The sequence below is a fragment of the Macaca thibetana genome, chromosome 5, assembly GCF_024542745.1.
Source record: "Macaca thibetana thibetana isolate TM-01 chromosome 5, ASM2454274v1, whole genome shotgun sequence".
Lineage (NCBI taxonomy): Eukaryota > Metazoa > Chordata > Mammalia > Primates > Cercopithecidae > Macaca > Macaca thibetana.
The window spans coordinates 184,596,354-184,615,574 of record NC_065582.1 but is presented as its reverse complement, the minus strand read 5'-3'; the positions used below and the strand labels follow the sequence as shown (position 1 = coordinate 184,615,574).

The 19,221-nt window shown below is 54.7% G+C and overlaps 1 protein-coding gene across 2 annotated transcripts in view; it reads left to right on the top strand.

The window, feature by feature from the left end:
* Positions 1-19,221, top strand: part of MAEA (macrophage erythroblast attacher, E3 ubiquitin ligase) — a 182,014-nt gene that overhangs the window by 146,376 nt on the left and 16,417 nt on the right. The window contains exons 1-3 of one of the 2 annotated variants that reach the window (XM_050790741.1): positions 7,516-7,532; positions 9,792-9,974; positions 13,216-13,419. In XM_050790741.1, the coding sequence (XP_050646698.1) occupies positions 9,867-9,974; positions 13,216-13,419 (312 nt within the window). In that variant the 5' untranslated portion in view covers positions 7,516-7,532; positions 9,792-9,866. Of the gene's footprint in view, positions 1-7,515; positions 7,533-9,791; positions 9,975-13,215; positions 13,420-19,221 lie in introns of those variants that run through there. The other variant, XM_050790740.1, reaches the window with a different exon arrangement.

Sequence of the window (19,221 nt, the reverse complement as noted above, 5' to 3'; positions counted from 1 at the left end):
CAGCATGCACATACCTGGGAAGGACCACGTGAGGACATCACCAGGAAGAGGGTCCTCGTCAGGAACCCCACCATGCTGGCACCTTGAGGTCAGACATGCAGCCCTCACAACTGTGAGAAATCAGTGTTTGCTGTTTCAGTCGCCCAGTCTGTGATATTTGTTACAGCAGCCCGAGCTGACTAAGACAGCTGCTCAGAATGGGGAGAAAATCTTTGCCAGTCATGTATCTGTTAAGGGTTTAGTATTCAGAATAGGTTAGGAACTCTTCTAGTTCATTAATACAAAGGCAAAAGAAAACCTTTTTTTTTTTTTTTTTTTTTTGAGGCAGAGTCTCGCTCTGTCGCCCAGGCTGGAGTGCGGTGGCGCCATCTCGGCTCACTGCAAGCTCCGCCTCCCGGGTTCACCCCATTCTCCTGCCTCAGCCTCCCAAGTAGCCACCACCACCGCGCCCGCCACCGCGCCCGGCTAGTTTTTTTTGTATTTTTAGTAGAGACGGGGTTTCACGATGTTAGCCAGGATGGTCTTGATCTCCTGACCTCGTGATCCCCCCGCCCCGGCCTCCCAAAGTGCTGGGATCACAGGCGTGAGCCACTGTGCCTGGCCAAGAAAACATTTTTTAAATGAGCACACAATTTTAGCAAACTTCTGCAAAGATACACAAATGGCCACTAAGCACATCATTAATCCTTAGGGAAATACAAACTAAAACCACAGTGAGGTATTGCTTCATACCCCACCAGAAGGGCTGTAGGAAAATCAATGGTGAGTTGTTGGGTGTGAATGTGGGGAATTGAAATCCTCATATGTAGCCACCCCGGAAAACAACCTGCCCGTTCCTCAGGTGACACACGGAGTTACCATAGGACCTGGCAGTTCCTCTCCTCAGCTTATCCCCAAGAGCAGTAGAAACTCTTAAGAATGTCATCCTTGGGCCGGGTGTGGTGCCTCATGTCTGTAATCCCAGCACTTTAGGAGGCCAGGGCAGGTGGATCATGAGGTCAGGAGATGAGACCATCCTGGCCAACATGGTGAAACACCATCTCTACTAAAAATACAAAAAAAAAAAAGAAAAAAATTAGCCGGGCTTGGTGGCGTGTGCCTGTAGTCCCAGCTACTCGGGAGGCTGAGGCAGGAGGATCGCTTAAACCTGGGAGGCGGAGGTTGTAGTGAGCTGAGATCGCGCTACTGCACTCCAGCCTGGGCAACAGTGAGACTCCGTCTCAAAAAAAAAACAAAAAAACAAAGAATACCATCTCCTTCTCGATAGCAGCCAAAAGTCCATCACTTGTGAATTCCTAAACAAATAGGTGTATGAATACCCTGGAAGACCGCCATGAAGAGGAATGGTGTCGCTGCACGCCACATCACAGGTGAACTTGGTAAACGTGCTAAGTGAGAAAAGCCAGATACGGAAGTCCACATCCCACGAGATTCCATTTATATGGAATCGGTTGGTGGTTGATTGCCTGGGTCTGAGGGGATTTTAGTGGGTTCCTTTTTGGAGTGATGAAAATCTTCTGGAAGTAAAGAGTGATTTGTACAACCTTGTGCTTATTCTAAAAGCTACTAAATTGTACACATTAAAAGGGTGAATTGTATGGCCTGTGAATTCTATCAGTAAAAATGGTAAAATTAAAAATGACATTGGGATTTTTTGTATGATTCAGCTTAACAGACAACTGAAGAGCATGCTTGCACCATGCTGGCAGGGCAGGGGGGTCCGACGGGGCGGCCGGGGCGGGTTCCGGCAGGGCAGCAGGGTCCATGGTGTGTAGCTCTGCACACAGGAGTGGGGAGTTTTTAGTCTGGGTCCACAGAAGTAGAGTACCTGGGTCAAAGGGTGAGGCCCAGGTTCTGTCGCTCCCGTCAAACCCCACACACCCTCCTCCTCTGTTGGTAGTGTGGCTCCAGTTTCCTTAACCTCACTGGCGTGTCTTCTGGGAGCCCCATGTGGCTGTCGAGTACTTGAGATGTCGTTGGTCCAAATCATCGTGTGCTCTCAATGTAAAACACACCCTGGCTTTCCAAGATTTAGTACCAAGAGGGTAACAAATGTGAAATGTCTAATGATTATTTATTATTGTTTTATTTTGTATATTTTTTGTAGAGACAGGGGTGTCTATGTTGCCCAGGCTGGTCTCCAACTCCTGGCCTCAAGCAGTCCTCCCACCTTGGCCTCCCAAAGCACAGGGATTCCAGATACGAGTCACCGTGCTTGGCCCTGAAATTGTTTACTTACTTACTTATTTGAGACAGAGTCTCGCACTGTGGCCCAGGCTGGAGTGCAGTGGCGTGGTCTCCGCTTGCTGCAAGCTCCGCCTCCCGGGTTCATGCCATTCTCCTGCCTCAGCCTCCCGAGTAGCTGGGACTACAGGTGCCCGCCACCACGCCCAGCTAATTTTTTGTGTGTTTTTAGTAGAGACGGGGGTTCATCATGTTGGCCAGGATGGTCTCGTTCTCCTGACCTCGTGATCCGCCTGCGTCGGCCTCCCAAAGTGCTGGGATTACAGGCGTGAGCCACCACTCCTGGCCCCTGATAATTATTTATGTTGTTTAAATGAACGTATTTGGGATGAATTGGGTTAAATAAAATATATTAAAATACATTTCATGTGTTTCTTTGTACTATGGCTACTAGAAAATATGAAACTATACAAATGTGGCTCACGTTGTACTCTATTGAATGGTACTGCTTTGTGGCTTTATCCTTTTTTTAATCTGCTTCGGTTTCTGAGAGATGTTTTAAAAACAAAAAACTTGTACTGATGTTTCTGTCTTTCCGTAGCCGTCCAGATTTATGATGATTACTAATACTGTGGACTTCTCTTCACTGTCTGATTTTGCTTTCTGTTTCCTATACTTTTGTCTTTGGTTTTTTATTTCTTTTGGTGGATCGATAAGGTTTTCTTTGTTCCAGTTAATTTCCTCTTGTAGTTTGTCCAGTTCACAGCCATACTCCAATTGTGGCAAATCAAAAAGGTCTCCACACATTGCCAGATGTCCTCTGGGGAGCACGTTGTCCCTGTGGAGAGCCGCTGCACTAGGTGAGCCCGGCCCTGGTTAGGGTGCCTTGTGAGTGAGCTCACGTGTGCTGCTGTGCCCAGCTGCTTCCAGGCAGCACGGCCCTCCCTCTGATTGCTGGAGGACTCTTCTGTGTGGGCACACCACGGTTTGTTTACCCATCCTGGTCAATGGACATTTGGAACTGTGGTGAACAAGCATTCCTGCATCTGTATGTGGATATTCTATGTCCATTTTTTTTGGGAGTGGAATGGCTGAGTCATCTGGTAGATGTCTTTACCTTTTAAAGAACTAAGCGCTTTTTCCAGAAGGATCATTAGAACGGCGGCCAGCAAGAGTCCAGGTATCCCGGCTCCACAGCATGTGGTGGCGCTCTCTTGACTTGGAACTGTTCTTCTGGGTGCCAGAGTTCTCCAGAGAAACAGAGCCAGTGGCGCCCGCGTGCGTGGGTGTGTGCGCATGCGTGCATGGGTGTGTGCGCGTGCGTGTGGTGCGTGCGCGTGCGTGTGGGTGCGTGCGTTGTGTGGTGTGTGCGCGTGCATGGGTGCATGTGGGTGTGTGTGTGGGTGGGTGCGTGTGTGTGCACATGCGTGCACGTAAGGAGATGTATCACAAAGAATTGGCTGGTGCAGTTATCGAGGCTAAGTCCCAAGCTGGAGACCCCGGAGAGCTGAAATGTAGTTCCAGTCTGAGTCTCAAGGCCTGAGGACCAAGAAGGCCGAAGGTAACAGTTTTAACCCGGAAGCTGTCAGGCGGGCGGGAAATTCAGGAAGAGCCAGGGTTTTAGTCCAAGTGCAAAGGCCAGAAAAGACCATGCCCCGCCCACAGGAGGAGTTCCTTCTTACCCAGCCTTGCCCTTCCCTTCAGGTCCTCAGCAGATTGGGCAGGCCCCTCCCCAATGGGAAGGCTGTGGGCTTTCCTCAGTCTACCCATTCACATATTAATCCCATCCCAGAATGCTCTCACAGACACACCCAGAATAATACTTGGCCAAATGTTTGTTGGGGAACCTGGCAGTGTCAAATGGACCCGTAAAATTCATCATCATGCCTTCCGCCATGGTCTAATTTGCATTTCCCGGACGACTCATGATGTTGCATGTCTTCCTAGAGATTACCTGCCCTTCATAGAACTTTTTGTGATGTTCCTGTTCAAACCTTTTCCCCATTAAAAAAATGGGATTGCTAACTGGGTGAGGTGGCGGGTGCCTGTAGTCCTAGCTACTCGGGAGGCTGAGGCAGGACAATCGCTTGAACCCGGGAGGTGGAGGTTGCAGTGAGCCGAGATTGCGTCATTGCACTCCAGCCTGGGTGATGGAGTGAGACTCTGTCTCAAAAAAAAAAAAACAAACGGGTCGGGGGGGTTTGCTTGTCCTAATACTGAGGCTGCAGGAGTTGGCTGTATTCCAGATGGAAGCCCTTTGTCAGGTGTGCTATGAAGGCCTTCTCCCAGTCTGTGGCTCATGTGCTTATTTTCTACATTGTTTTCTGAAGAGGAGAAGTTTTAGTTTTGATAAGGTTCAGAGGATGGATTTTTCTTTTACAGTTGGTGCATTTTATATCCTTCTAAGAAACCGTTGCTTGTCTCAAGGATGCGAAGATTTTCTCCCATGTTTCCTTCTAAGGAGTTTCACAGTTTGAGCTTTTGTGTTTAGGGCCGTGATCTACACGGACGCACTTGTCATGGGGATGTGAGGTTTGGGTTGAGGGCCATGTCCTGGCTGTTGCAGAGACTGTCCTTCCCCTCAGCAGCCTTGGCCCCTTGGCTGGATGTAAATGGGCCCTGCCTGTGGGCCCTTTTCTGGGTTCCCCACCTGCACTGACCCCTGTATCCATTCCCAGACCCGTGCTGTACTGGCTTGATCACTCTAGCTTTATAAGAAGTCTTGCAATCAGGTGCCATTTATCAAAATTCATTAGAATATTTTTAACATTTTTAAATTTAAGACATTATTAATGTTACATATATATAAAATTTGCCATCAACCATTTTATACAGCAACCACTTTATCCATTTATAGCATAGACACTGTACCATAAGCACACAGTACCGTCATACCATCTGTATCACTAGGACCCTCTCATCTTGCAAACTGGAAACTCCATAGCCATTGAACAAAACTGCCTCCTCCCCACCCCATCCCCTGGCATCCACCATTCTGCTTTCTGTGTCTAAGAGTCGGACTGTGTGAGATACCTCACAGAAGCAGAGTCATGCAGATTTGTCTTTTCATGATTGACTTTTTTCACTTAGCAGAAGGTCCTCAAGATTCATCCATGTTACAGCGTGTGAGAGGACTGCCTTCTTTTAAAAGGCTGAATACTATTCCACTGTGTGTTGTGTTAGTTTTCCCCAGGGAGACAGAACTCATACTGGATATCGGTAGTTGAGGGGATTTGTTGGGGAATCGGCTCATGTGATTACAGAGGCTGAGTCCCCCAGCAGACTTGCACCCCGGAGACCCTGGGAAGCTGGTGCATGGCTCAGTCCAGAGCCAAAGGCCTGAGAACCCCGGGGGATGCTGGTGCAAGTCCCAATGTCCGAAGGCCAGAGACCCTGGAGTTCCGATGCCAAAGGGCAGGGTCCCAGCCCCAGGAGGGAGAGGAAATTGCTTATCCACCTTTCTTGTTCTATCTGGGCCCCAGCGGGCTGGATGGTGCCACTCACCTGGAGGGCATCTTCCCACTCATCCACCACTCTCCTCTGGAAAACCCGCACCGGCACACCCAGAAGTAATGCTTCACGGGTTCTCTAGGTATCCCTAATCCAATCAAGTTGATGGCTGAAATGAACCGTTACATGTGCAGATACAGTCATGTGTCACTTACATGGAAAAGCTCTGAGAAATGCATCGTTAGGCGACTTCACCGTGCGAACATCGTAGAACGAACTAACTCACAGGACCCCAGACGGTGTGGCTGCTGCATGCTCGCACCGTGGTACAGCCTGTGTGTACACGTGGTACAACCCTCCTGGGCTGCAAACCTGTACAGCCTGTCACTGCTGAATACCACAGGCGGCTGTTCCATGGTGGTGGTTTGCATCGTACATGTTGAAACATAGAAAAGATGCAGTGAGAATGCAGTGTCCTAATCTTAATGCGACCACCATCACCTGTACGGTCTGTTGTTGACCAAAATGTCATTATGTGGCGTGTGACTGCCACGTTTTCTTCTTTCATTCCCCTGGTGATGGACATTTGGGTTGCTTCTGCCTCGTGGCTGCCATGAACACAGCTGTGCAGATACCTCCTGGGACCCTGCCTTCAGTTCTCGTGGCCTGCTGGGGACTCAGGAGCCTAGTGCCTAACGTTCTGAGGAATTGCCTCGCTGCTCTCCACACTGCGCCGGGCACATTCCCTGGCCCTGCATGCGGGTCCCGCTGCTCCGCTTCCTGCCATGGCGTAGCTTTTGGTGTTTAGCGATCACCGTCCTAGCAGGCACGAGGGGATGTCTCACGTTTGCACTTGGGTCTGCTGGGTGGTTGGTCGTGTGGAGCATCTTGTCATGTATGGCAAGATGGCCATTGGTTTATCTTCTCTGTAGAAGTGTCTTAAGTCCTTCACCCGTTTTAAAATTGAAGATTTCCTTTGGTTGTGGAGTTGTAGGAGTTTTTAAAAGTGCATTCGGGATAGTAGCTTCATATGCAGATCCTGGATTGCAGCTATTTTTTCCCATTTTTTACTCTATTGGTTTTTCCTGCTCTGAAATTTTTAAGTTTGATGTAGTCCCATTTGTCTCTGTTGCCTGTGCTATTAGGAATCTATTTTTAGTGCTTTGCCCCTTTTCACAGTTCTTCTTGTGATACAGTCTGTTAGGTTGCCTGTCCTCATTTGGGCGAGCTGTATTTTCTGCTGGCTCCTCTCCGCAGTGCTGTTTCTTGTGTCTTACAATCTGCTGGCCCCTCTCCGCAGTGCTGTTTCTTGTGTCTTTCTCCATGGATTTGTTGTGTTTGGTCACTAAGCAATATTTCTGAGAAGTTTTTCTCCCAGAAAGGTTTGTGTGTGTTCAGCTTTCAGCCCTTGCATATCTGAAAGTAACTTCAGTTTGTCCTCATTCTTGAGTGATAATTTGGCTCGAGTTCGAGTCTTCAGCATTTCTGAAATTCCACTCACTCGGTCACCAAATGCCCTTTAAGGAGCCTGTGAAGGGGGTGTTGCTAACCAGCCGGCTCAGGCCAGTGTAGGGGAGCTTTTAGGGCCGGGAGTCACGTGCTGGGTCCCCCGGAAAAGGAGGCGCTGCTTTCCGGGGCTGGCTTGGAGTCTCTGGGGGGCGTGGTCAGCAGCTGCCCCGCAGGAGGGAGAGGGTCTGCGGCGCTCATCCCCTGAACGCAGATTGGGTAGCCCCAGGCCAGCGCTGGAGGAGGAGCAGGAGGAGGAGCGGAGGCAGGGAGGTGGGAGGAGCGTGCGCAGAGGCGTGGGAGGCCTGAGCAGTAAGCGGCCGGACGTGGACCCTGAGAGCCACTTGCAGGGAGGTGGGGGTCTTCCCAGTTGGGAAGACACCGTGGCCCCGGTGAGCCCCTCCTGCGCCTCCTTCATGCTCGCGTCCTGCGTAACCGTGGCGAGTTTTGGGCAGGGCCTCTTTGCCTTGCGCTGGGAGTTCCTGCCTGCAGCACATCAGCTGCCCGGAGCTCTGCCCTGTGCCTGAGCAGCGTAAGCACCGCGGTGAGGCGGATGGCCCTCCAGGAATTGGACTGTCCGGAAAGGCCCCGTTCCCGCGTAGAACTTGAATGCAGCTGAGGAACGTCCAGAGAGGCCTTGCTTTCCTGGTGGCGGTCTGGAATGTGCTGGTGTGTGGATGCTGTGTGGGTTCCTCCGTGTGAGCGAGGGTGGTTGTGCCTCTTTGTCTGTCCGTCTAATGGCTAAGACTTTCTGTCCTGCTCGTGTGAGACCCCGCATAGCAGAGCAAAGACTGAGTGTGCTTTGCGTCCTTTAGAAATTCCACCTCGTGGCAGGACACGCTCAGATGGGGTTTCCAGTGGGAGAGTCGCGCGGCGCGGGCCGCTGTCCGGCTGTGGTGTCAGGGCCTCGGGGGCCTTTGGGGCCTTCCCCAGTGGGTCTCGTTGAGCTTGCTTGCACTGGTCAGGTATTTATGGAGAGCTGAAGTGCTGTCTGCTGTGACTTCCCATCCCTGGATGTGGAGCAGAGAAAAATAATTTCTCCCATCTTTCCTAAGCGGTGCTAAATCCTTGGGAGAAATCTTGAAGGTGGGCAGTGTGGGTGATGGGACCCCCAGGCCGCGTGGCACCAGCAAGCTTGGTTCCGAATGCCACACATGGTGCCTGGCTTCGAGTCCATCTCGTGTTGTCACTGCTTTGTGAGTTGGTTAAACGTGTGGTAGCTTGACAGCTTCCCTGCCTTCCTTCTCAACATCCTAAGACTCATTTGCTCACCAGTAAGTGTGAGTCCTGCTTGGTAGCAGACGGTGATGCTGGCTGCCATTTACATGCCCTCCTGTGTGGCTGTCCGGTGTGAATGAGAGTGTGTGCACACTGTCACCTGTGGTGGATCCACGTCGGCCCTGCGGGATGTCTGAGTGGAGGGCAGCGGGGGCCAGGCTGAGTGGGGGAGTGGCAGCCGGAGGAAATGGCTCAGAGCTGGCCTTGCCACCCACCTCCTGCCCCTGCTTTCAGGGGGAAAGTCTGGGGAAGAGCCTTGCTGTGTGACTCCTTCCTTGGCTGAGGCCAGTCCAGTCTCTGTTGCCCTGACTGTCCCAGTCCTGGGAAGCCCACGTGCTGAGCTGCGTCCAGGTCTCCCTCACTGCAGCCCTGCCTTCCTCACGTGACCTCACGGCTAAGCACAGTGGCTGACACGAGGTCAAGGCCCGCCCAGGGCCGGGGGAGCAGGCAGTGCCTGAGAGTCTGTCCCCCATGGTTGGGCACGGCTGGAGATGAGGCAGAGGTGGAGCGCTTGTTCCAGCACAGCTGCGATGGCAGAGTTGGGCCCACTGCTCCCAGGCAGCAGCATGGCCATGTTGCTGACGCGCTGTGCGGTGAGCCGCTGGCTGCCAGCGCAGCTAGGACCACGACCACGGGCAGTGTTTCCTGCCAGAGCCCGGCCACGGCGGCTGGGGAGCGCTGGGGCGTGATTCTGTCATTCATGCTGCTTTCAAACCATAGAGCACAGGGAACGGGCAGAGAAGAACTCGGCAGCGCTTCTCTCCAGAGGGACAGAAGACTAATGGTGACGTTAAGATTATTTTCCATAGGGAATGGATGATTTTTTATGAGTGGGGAAGGCAAATGCTCTCGTGCAGGAGGGTGTGAGTTGTGCGCTGTGGCTTCACCTGCGTGTTTGAGGCTTGCTGTGCCCAACCCCAACCCGTGTGGAACCCACGCCCCGTGCACCCTTGTCCCTGCCCGGCCCAGCCTCGTGTGGTGGCGCCTGCAGCTGCACCAGCCTAGCTGATCACCGGCCAATCCTGTGTTTTACCGTCTGATGGCCTCACGCCCCGGTCACTGCTCTCCTGTTTGGAAATTTCTTTGACTGTTCATTATTCTAGATGAACTTTGGGATTGATTTGTCTACATACACTTACAATGTTTTTGGCAAAAATTGGGGTTGCTTCTCATCCAGGGATGTGGAGTGGCTCTCTGCTCACCAGGGCTTTTGTGGGTCTTGGTTGAGGTTTAGAGTAGATCCTTTGAGACCAAGAACCTCCTGAGACTTCTGCCTCTATAAGTGCCATGAGGAGACGTGGTGTGTCCTGGGTGTGGGGCTGGTGGGGCTCACACCAGGGGAGCGGTTCCTCACCATCCTCCTTCCTCTCTAGGTGCCCTACGAGACACTGAACAAACGCTTTCGCGCCGCTCAGAAAAACATTGACCGGGAGACGAGCCACGTCACCATGGTGGTGGCCGAGCTGGAGAAGACACTAAGCGGCTGCCCCGCCGTGGACTCCGTGGTCAGCCTGCTGGACGGCGTGGTGGAGAAGCTCAGCGTCCTCAAGAGGAAGGTTGGTCCCGCCCGGCAGTCCCTCTTTGGCCGGGGGCACGGACACCCATTTTGTCTTGAAACTGAGGCCTAAGACAGGCAAGCTGCTGTGGTGGGAACGCGGGAGGTGTGGTTGGGGGCCCTCTTCCCTGCTGCTTGCCTTCTGGGGCCACTGTCGGCTGAGCAGGCCAGCTTCCTGTTCCTGTAGGGACCGTGTTGTCTCGTTCTGGGAGTGTCCAGAGCCCAGGCCACAGGGAGGCCAGGATGTACAGCAGGTTGATTGATTTTTTTTTTTTTTTTTTTTTGAGATAGAGTCTCACTGTGTCACTCAGGCTGGAGTTCAGTGGTATGATCTCAGCTCACTACAGCCTCCACGTTGTGGGTTCATGCGATTCTCCTGCCTCAGCCTCACTGAGGTAGCTGGGATTACAGGTGCGTGCCACCATGCCTGGCTAATTTTTGTATTTTTAGTAGACATGGGGTTTCACCATGTTAGCCAGGCTGGTCTTGAACTCCTGGTCTCAGGTGATTCACCTGCCTTGGCCTCCCAAAGCTGGGATTACAGGCATGAGCCACTGCACCCAACCTAATTGATTATTTTTAGATGGAATTTCACCTCCAAGGAGAGTGTGGAGTTCCGTGTCACTTGGATTGGTGGACAGGGGCATTGGGACTAATCTGGCCCACTGAAGACACCCAGAAAGTGGGATAAGATATCTTGAAACATCGCACTAAAAATACCCAATAGAATATGAAATAGAAAGGCCAGAACCGGAGGGCAGGGAGTCAGAGGTGAGCGGCAAGAGACTGTTGTTGCCCCCATAGTGTTGGCCAGGCCAGATGGAGGTAAGGACCGATGACTCAGGCCGAGGAAAGTGGGGCCCAGTGGAGAGAAGCTGGGACCCCACAGTATTACACTCAGGGTGGGGTGTACCGGAAGTGGACTGGCATTGACACAGTGTTGCAGCCTAGGTTCAGAGGACTGGGGTGATCGGAGACCCTTAGCCTTTACTCCAGTGAGGTGGTCCCGGCTGGAGTCTGGTGGTGCCTTCCAGCTTTGGGTAGAGTCAATTCAGAGTCTTTCATGGGGAGAATACCTTCAATATGGGCATAAGATGATTCTTAGGTTCTTAGTTTTCAAGTCCAACGTGCAGCACAGAGACAGCCTGGGCGACAGTGAGACCCTGTCTCGACACCACGGTGGGTTGGAGACCCAGCAGACAGTAGACAGAGGGCTGCACGGACTGCAGGGGTGGGGGCTGCCAGGTGCCACACCTCACTGTGCTTAAAGAACAGAAATAGGCTGGGCGTGGTAGCTCACACCTGGAAAGCACTGGAAAGCTGAGGCAGCAGAATCACTTGAGCCCAGGAGTTTGAGACCAGCCTGGGCAACATAGGAAGACCCCATCTCCACAAAACATGAGAAAACGGCCAAGGGTACTGGTGTCCTCCTGTAGCCCCAGCAGTTACTCAGGAGGCTGAGGCTGAAGGATTGCTTGAGCCCAGGAGGTCAAGGCTGCAGTGAGCCATGATTGTGCCACTGCACTCTCTAGCTGGGCGACAGTGAGACCCTATCTCAAAAGAGTTTGAAAATCTCTGCAGGGAACAGAAAGTATAAAAAGTGATTTAAGGCTGGACACCGTGGCTCACTTTGGAAGGGCGAGGCAGGTAGATTGCTTGAGCCCAGGAGTTTGACACCAGCCCGGGCAACATGGCGAAACCCCATCTGTACAAAAAATATTAGCCAGGCGTGGTGGCACACACCTGTAGTCTCAGCTACTTGGGAGGCTGAGGCAGGAGAATCACTTGAGCCCAGGAGGTTGAGGCTGCAGCGAGCAGAGATTGTGTCACTGTACTCCAGCCTGGGCAGCAGAGCGAGACACTGTCTTAAAAAAAAAAAAAAAAAAGTGATTGGTCAGGTACAGTGGCTGGTACCTGTAATCCCAGCACTTTGGGAGGCCGAGGCAGGTGGATCTCCTGAGGTCAGGAGTTCAAGACCAGCCTGGCCAGCATGGCGAAACCCCGTCTCTATTAAAATACAGAAAAATTAGCTAGGCATGGTGTACGTCTGTGGTCCCAGCTACTCGGGAGGCTGAGGCAGGAGAATCGCTTGAACCCAGGAGCTGGAGGTTGCAGTGAGCTGAGATCGCACCACTACACTTCAGCCTGCACAGAGACTCTGTCTCTAAAAAAAAAAAAGACAGAGATTTAGAGTTTAAAATGAATTAAAACTTCAATAAATGGGAAATATAATAACAAAAGTGAAAAACTCAACGTTTGCCTATAACAGTTGAACAGTTAACAGTTAGACAAAGCTAAAGACGGAATTAGTGAACTGGAGGGTGGGTCTGAAGTAATGATCTAGAATGGAACACAGAGATCGAAAAATCAAAGTGGCTGCGAGAGTAAAGCACAGAATAGAACAGAAACCTGTGGTGTGTTTCACCAGAGCCCACGAGTGGGTGGGGACAGAGATGGTGCCGGGAGAGTGACCAAGGTTTCAGAACTGATGAGTACCACCAGGTCAGAATCCTACACAGGGTAAGTGAAAATAAACCGACATGGTGGAATCGAAGAAAACAGACAAAGAAATATTTGAAAATCAACTAAGGGCAAAAGATCACTTCCAAAGGGGCAACAGACAGCAGAACAGCTGATTTCTGCACAGCAGTTGGAAGCCAAGATTCGTAGAATGTGCTGAAGGAAGCCAGCCTGAGTCCTGGATCTGTCCAGTAGTCAGTCGCTGTGCGTGCTGTTAAACTGTAATGAAGAATTCAGTTCCTCAGTTGCACCACTGCCCTTCAGTGTGTGGCAGCCACGTGGGCCGGTGGCAGCTGTGTTGGGCAGCGCAGGCCTGGAACGTTTCTGTCTGGCTCGATTCATTTTTAACAAAATTGACTTTAAGAAAAAAGTATTGCGAAAGATTTGTTAAAGTTACCTTATAACCATAAACAGTTTAACCAGAAAGGCATAGCAAATTTAAAGTTGCATGCATCTGGCGACATGGCTTCAGGGTACATCAATATAAAGGCGGAACTAACAGAGAAGCTGCAGATCCGGATGGTGGGTTTTTCACTGCCTCCGTCTGCAGCTCTTGGGCCAGGCACAGCTGCCTGGCGGACTCGGTAGAGCATGGTTTTCCCTGTCCCGCGATCCCCGCTTTTCTCCGTGTGAGTGTTGTGGGTTGGGGCAGCCTGGCCTCCCTTGGCGCAGGGCTGCAGGGCGTCCCTGTCCTGACCCGGTCTCTGTTGTGTGTGGCTCAGGCGGTGGAGTCCATCCAGGCCGAGGACGAGAGCGCCAAGCTGTGCAAGCGCCGGATCGAGCACCTCAAAGAGCACAGCAGCGACCAGCCCGCGGCGGCCAGCGTGTGGAAGAGGAAGCGCATGGACCGCATGATGGTGGAGCACCTGCTGCGCTGCGGCTACTACAACACGGCCGTCAAGCTGGCACGCCAGAGCGGCATCGAGGTGGGTGCCCATGTGCGTGTGTTCCCCTCCCCGTGTGTGTCCCCCTTCCCCCCATGTGCATGTCCCCACCCCCGTGTGTGTGTATTCCCCTCCCTCCAGTGTGTGCGTCCCCCTCCCTCCAGTGTGTGTGTCCCCCTTCTCCCGTGTACGTGTGTTCTCCTCCCCTCGTGTGTGTGTCCCCCTCCCCCCGTGTGCATGTCCCCCCCCTCCAGTGTGCGTGTCCCCCTCCCCCATGTGCATGTGTTCCCCTCCCGCCGTGTGCGTGTCCCAACCCCCGTGTGCGTGTCCCCTTCCCCCCTCCCCCCATGTGCGTGTCCCCCCTCCATGTGCATGTGTCTCCCCAGCCCCGTGTGTGTCTGCGCTGTGGTGAGGGCCTCCTCCCTAGCTGAGAGGCCCTGACCCTTTGTGGAAACGCAGCTGGGGCTTCGCCTTCTGAAGGCAGAAAGTCAGTGTCTAAGCGGCTCTCCAGGTTCTTCTCATTTCCCTGTGGCGTCTCCACACATCCTGCTTAGGATTTTCCCGCCCGATACCTGCACCCTGGGTTTCACACTGGCACGTGCTCCCTTGCTGCCTTGTGAGAGCTTTGCCTTTATCTCAGGCGGAGTACGTTTTCTGTATTTTCTGCGGCACCCTGTTTGGCTGTAGAAACATGTGGGACCCTTGCCCTCCACGGGTACAGCTGAGCAGATACCGGGCGGTGCTGCCCTCTGCCCTCGGCTGCCTTGATAGACTCTTCTGCACCTTTGGGCCAGGTTAACTGGGGCAGCCCCTCCGCCATCGGGCTTTGTCCACCGCCGTGGGGGCCCATGGCAGTTGGAACCTCCTAGACCAGCACTTGGGCCCATTGCACTTGCCCCTGTCCAGATCCCGCTGTGGGTGCACGGCCTCACCTGACTCAGGTTAAGGTGGCATCCATGTTCCATTTGACTAAGATGACAACGCTTGAGAACCTCTCAGGCAGCATTTGTGCAAGAGGAGCGTGCCCCATGGCTTGCCCCGAGCCCATGCCCGGCCATGCACCTGGCCCCACAGGCCTCCCTCCCATGCCACTCCCTGCCATGGCTCCTTAGCCCACATCCTCCCTGCTTCCGCCTAACCAGGGGTCTTCTCTTTCCATGGCTTAAATCCCACCCACATGTGTGTGGCTCCCACCTGGGGCGTGATGGATGTCAGCCCTGGCCACATTCAACCCCAGCACAAGGCTCCCTTCCCGGCCTTGGAGGCGGCCTCACATTTTGCAGTCCAAGGCCTCAGGTGCCCGTGGGGCCACACTCACGCCCCCATGCAGCCATCTGCAGGCCCTGCTGGCTCACAGCCTCCCCCACACTCCCATCCCACTCCTGCCCAGCTCCCCTGCCCTTGGGCACTCCAGACTCACCTGCACGTCCACCCGGCCCCACACTCCAGACTCACCTGCACGTCCACCCGGCCCCACACTCCAGACTCACCTGCAGGCCCCACACTCCAGACTCACCTGCAGACCCACCCCAGCCCCCACACTCCAGACTCACCTGCAGACCCACCCCGGCCTCACACTCCAGAATCACCTGCACGTCCACCCCGGCCTCACACTCCAGACTCACCTGCACGTCCCACCCCGGCCTCACACTCCAGACTCACCTGCACGTCCACCCGGCCCCACACTCCAGACTCACCTGCAGACCCACCCCGGCCTCACACTCCAGACTCACCTGCACGTCCACCCGGCCCCACACTCCAGACTCACCTGCAGGCCCCACACTCCAGACTCACCTGCAGACGCACCCCGGCCTCACACTCCAGACTCACCTGCACGTCCACCCGGCCCCACACTCCAGACTCACCTGCACGTCCACCCGGCCCCACACTCCAGACTCACCTGCACGTCCACCCGGCCCCACACTCCAGACTCACCTGCAGGCCCCACACTCCAGACTCACCTGCAGACCCACCCCAGCCCCCACACTCCAGACTCACCTGCAGACCCACCCCGGCCTCACACTCCAGAATCACCTGCACGTCCACCCCGGCCTCACACTCCAGACTCACCTGCACGTCCACCCCGGCCTCACACTCCAGACTCACCTGCACGTCCACCCGGCCCCACACTCCAGACTCACCTGCAGACCCACCCCGGCCTCACACTCCAGACTCACCTGCACGTCCACCCGGCCCCACACTCCAGACTCACCTGCAGGCCCCACACTCCAGACTCACCTGCAGACGCACCCCGGCCTCACACTCCAGACTCACCTGCACGTCCACCCGGCCCCACACTCCAGACTCACCTGCACGTCCACCCGGCCCCACACTCCAGACTCACCTGCACGTCCACCCGGCCCCACACTCCAGACTCACCTGCAGCCCCACCTGGCCCCACACTCTAGACTCACCTGCACGTCCACCCGACCCCACACTCCAGACTCACCTGCAGACCCACCCCGGCCCCCACACTCCAGACTCACCTGCACGTCCACCCGGCCCCACACTCCAGACTCACCTGCACGTCCACCCGGCCCCACACTCCAGACTCACCTGCAGACCCACCCCGGCCCCACACTCCAGACTCACCTGCACGTCCACCCCGGCCCCACACTCCAGACTCACCTGCACGTCCACCCCGGCCCCACACTCCAGACTCACCTGCAGACCCACCCAGCCCCACACTCTGGACTCACCCGCAGGCCCCACATTCCGGACTCACCCAGAGACCCACCTGGCCCCCCGCCACTGGCTCCTGTCCTCGGCATTTGTCCCGAGCCTGGTTCAGCTTCTCTCAGATGCTGCCCTGGGTGGAGCGGCACCCTCCCACCCGTGCCTTCTCCCCGCTGCTGCACGGCCTCCCTGCTCATGTGTGTGCAGTGTCCATCCTGTTCTTCAGGAGGGGAGTGGCGAGCAGCTGCCCAGTGGGCAGGGTGAGCGAGTGAGTCCTCGTGTCCTAGAGGTGCTCACCTGCCCACACCCGCGCAACACTGTTGCTCTTGGCACCCCTGGGGTGTGGCGTCTCGGTTCACAGATGTGAATGTGACGTGTCACAGCCGTTCCGTGAGTGGATCTGCCAGATGGCAAAGTGCACTGGTCCTTTGCGGTGGCCAGGGCTGGTGCCCCCGGCGGCCCTGCGGTCTTGTCAAGTGTCTGAGGTCTCCAGATCATGACTCTCAGCTGCTCCAGTGTGCACCCAGCATTCTTGTCGCTGGACGAGCTCATCTGTGTTGCCTCTGCCACGCTGCCTGCTAGGCTCCTGTGGCCCCCATCTGGTGCCGTGTTTCCTCCACCTGGGTGTCAGGGAAGGGCATTCTCACCTGCACCTGCCAAGGCTCACGTGACTGACAGTGGGGCCAGCACATGTCACTCCGGTGCCCCTGTCCGTCATGCCTGTCCCACCCACCTGCCTCCCTGGCCCCGTGTGCCCGGCTTCCCCCAGTGCACAGGCCCTCTCTCTGTGCTGCCCACATGTCCTGGCTGCCTGGGGCAGCCCCTCGGCGTGTTCACAGATAACCTGGCTCTCCTCTACTAAACGTCCAGCACACTGTCCTTGGAACCTGCGGGGGTGTGGCCAAGCACATCTGGCGGTGCCTGCTGAAGCATAAGCTGTGGGTGCCCCTGGCCCCAGGGAACATGTGCTGTGTTGGGGGAGAGAGGCGTGAGGTGAAAGAAGGGGGTCCTGTGGTGGGCACGGGCCACATGTTCCACAGGGGTGCGTAGAGCAGGGTGGATATGGAAGGGCTGATGATTCTAAGGCCGGCTGGAGTAGGTCTCAGCAGGATGAGACAGGCTAGACTCGAGGTGTTGGGGCGCCCTGAGCGTGTCTGTCCCAAAGAGGGCCTGGAGCTGCTGTATGGAAGAAGGCGGGCATGTGTGGAGCCCACGAGGAGTGGGTTGCGGGGGAGGAGTTATTCCTGCTGAGATGCTCCCGAGGGCGTTGAGGAATCGCTTTTGACCACAGGCGACCACAGCACCAGGAGGCCCTGGGGAAGGTGCTGCTGTGGCCGAGGGAGAACTGCCAGGCTGTGGAAATGTAAACCCCTGCTGCACTGGTCAGACCTGGACTTCCTGTAGGGGGCGCCATGGAATTCCCACACGGGACCTCTGGTTTCATACCTGTGCACCAAAATTCCTGTGCACCAAAATTCCTGTGCACCAAAATTGGAGACATAACAAACTTAGGAAAATACCCACATGCTCTGGATTGGAGGAAGGTCCCAGATGAGACAGGACAGGAAACTGCCGCCGAGGGAAGGCCGCCCAGGAACAGGACGGGACGCCTGCCGCCCAGGGAAGGCCACCCAGGAAGAGGACGGGATGCCTGCCGCCCAGGGAAGGCCGCCCAGGAACAGGACAGGAAGGCTGCTGCCCAGGGAAGGCCGCCCAAGAGAGCACCAGGCTGCCTTGAGCCCAGGAGTTTGAGACCAGCCAGGGCAACAAAGTGAGAAGCCTTCTCTACAAAATTTTTTTCAAATCAGCTGGGAGTGGTGGCGGGCACCTGGGGTCCCAGCTACTCTGGAGGCTGCAGTGCGAGGATCACTTGAGCCCAGGAGGTGGAGGCTGCAGTGAGCCAAGATCTCACCACTGCACTCCAGCCTGGGCAACAGGACGACACCCTGTTTCAAAACAAACAAAAGTTAGCATGAGCATTTTGTGTGAGACAGAAAACCGGTTCACTTAGACGGTTTCCAGTTTCAGTTGACGTACAAGCCTGCTGCCAGCTGGCCTCACATCTTTCCTGTGACTCTCACAACCAGAGACCCAGACATTGGAGAAACCCTCAGTGAGAGAGAGCCAGCTGCATTCAGACCCTGAGGCTGTGCGGATGGGACATGAGGCAGGAGACAGACCAGGAGCCACCTCCTGAAATTTAGAGCAAAACTACAAAACAAGGCCTTTGGGAGACCAGGGTGGGAGGATCACTTGAGCCCAGGAGTTCAAGACCAGCCTGGGCAATGTGGCAAGACCCCATTTCTATAAAAATAAAAAATTAACTGGGCGTGATAGTGTGTGCCTATAGTCGCAGCTACGCAGGAGGCTGAGGTGGCATGGTCGCTTGAGCCCAGGAACTGGAGGCAACAGTGGGCCATGATCTCACTGCCATTCCATCCAGTCTGGACAAGAGAGCGAGACCCTGTCACCAAAAAAAAAAAATTTTTGTTTTTAAGTTGCAAAACAAAGCAAGACTTTGTGGGAGACCCAACATCCGCCTGCCGTGAAGGGGCTGCAGCAAAGAGAAATCATCAAAGCAAACGTGCAAGAAAACACTATGAAGGGGTTTCAGAAAAATCATCAAAGAAAAGATGCAAGAAAACAATGCCATGAGGGGTTTCAGAAAAGGGAAATCATCAAAGAAAACTGCGCGTCTGTGAGGCCGGTGTCCAGACATGGGGCTGTGGGACCCAAGGGGTGATCTGTGGCCTCGCGCTAGGCCACTGGGTCTTGGGCCATGTGCGGGCAGAGGTGCTGCCCTTGGTCCCACTGGGGAAGGTCGGGAGCCATCGCTGCTGAGGACCACGTGCGCCCTCACCCCCAGCCTCGCAGTGCCTGGTGGAGTCCCGGGCTGGCTGCTGTCCTGCCTCAGCCGGTGACCATGGGTTCCACTGCTGGGCACTGAGCACCCACCCCCTGTGCCCGGCCACTCGCAGAGCCTCGATGCTAAGCCTGGGTTACTTTGGGTTTCTTTTTTTATATATATAAATCATCAGTTCTAACTACCGTGATACTAGCCATAGTGTGTTTATGTATTATTTACCATGTTATTATTCACTTACTGTTGATTTTGAAATGAGGGGGCTGCCCAGGGAGGGGCTGTAGATGTGCTGGGGGGCTGTGGGG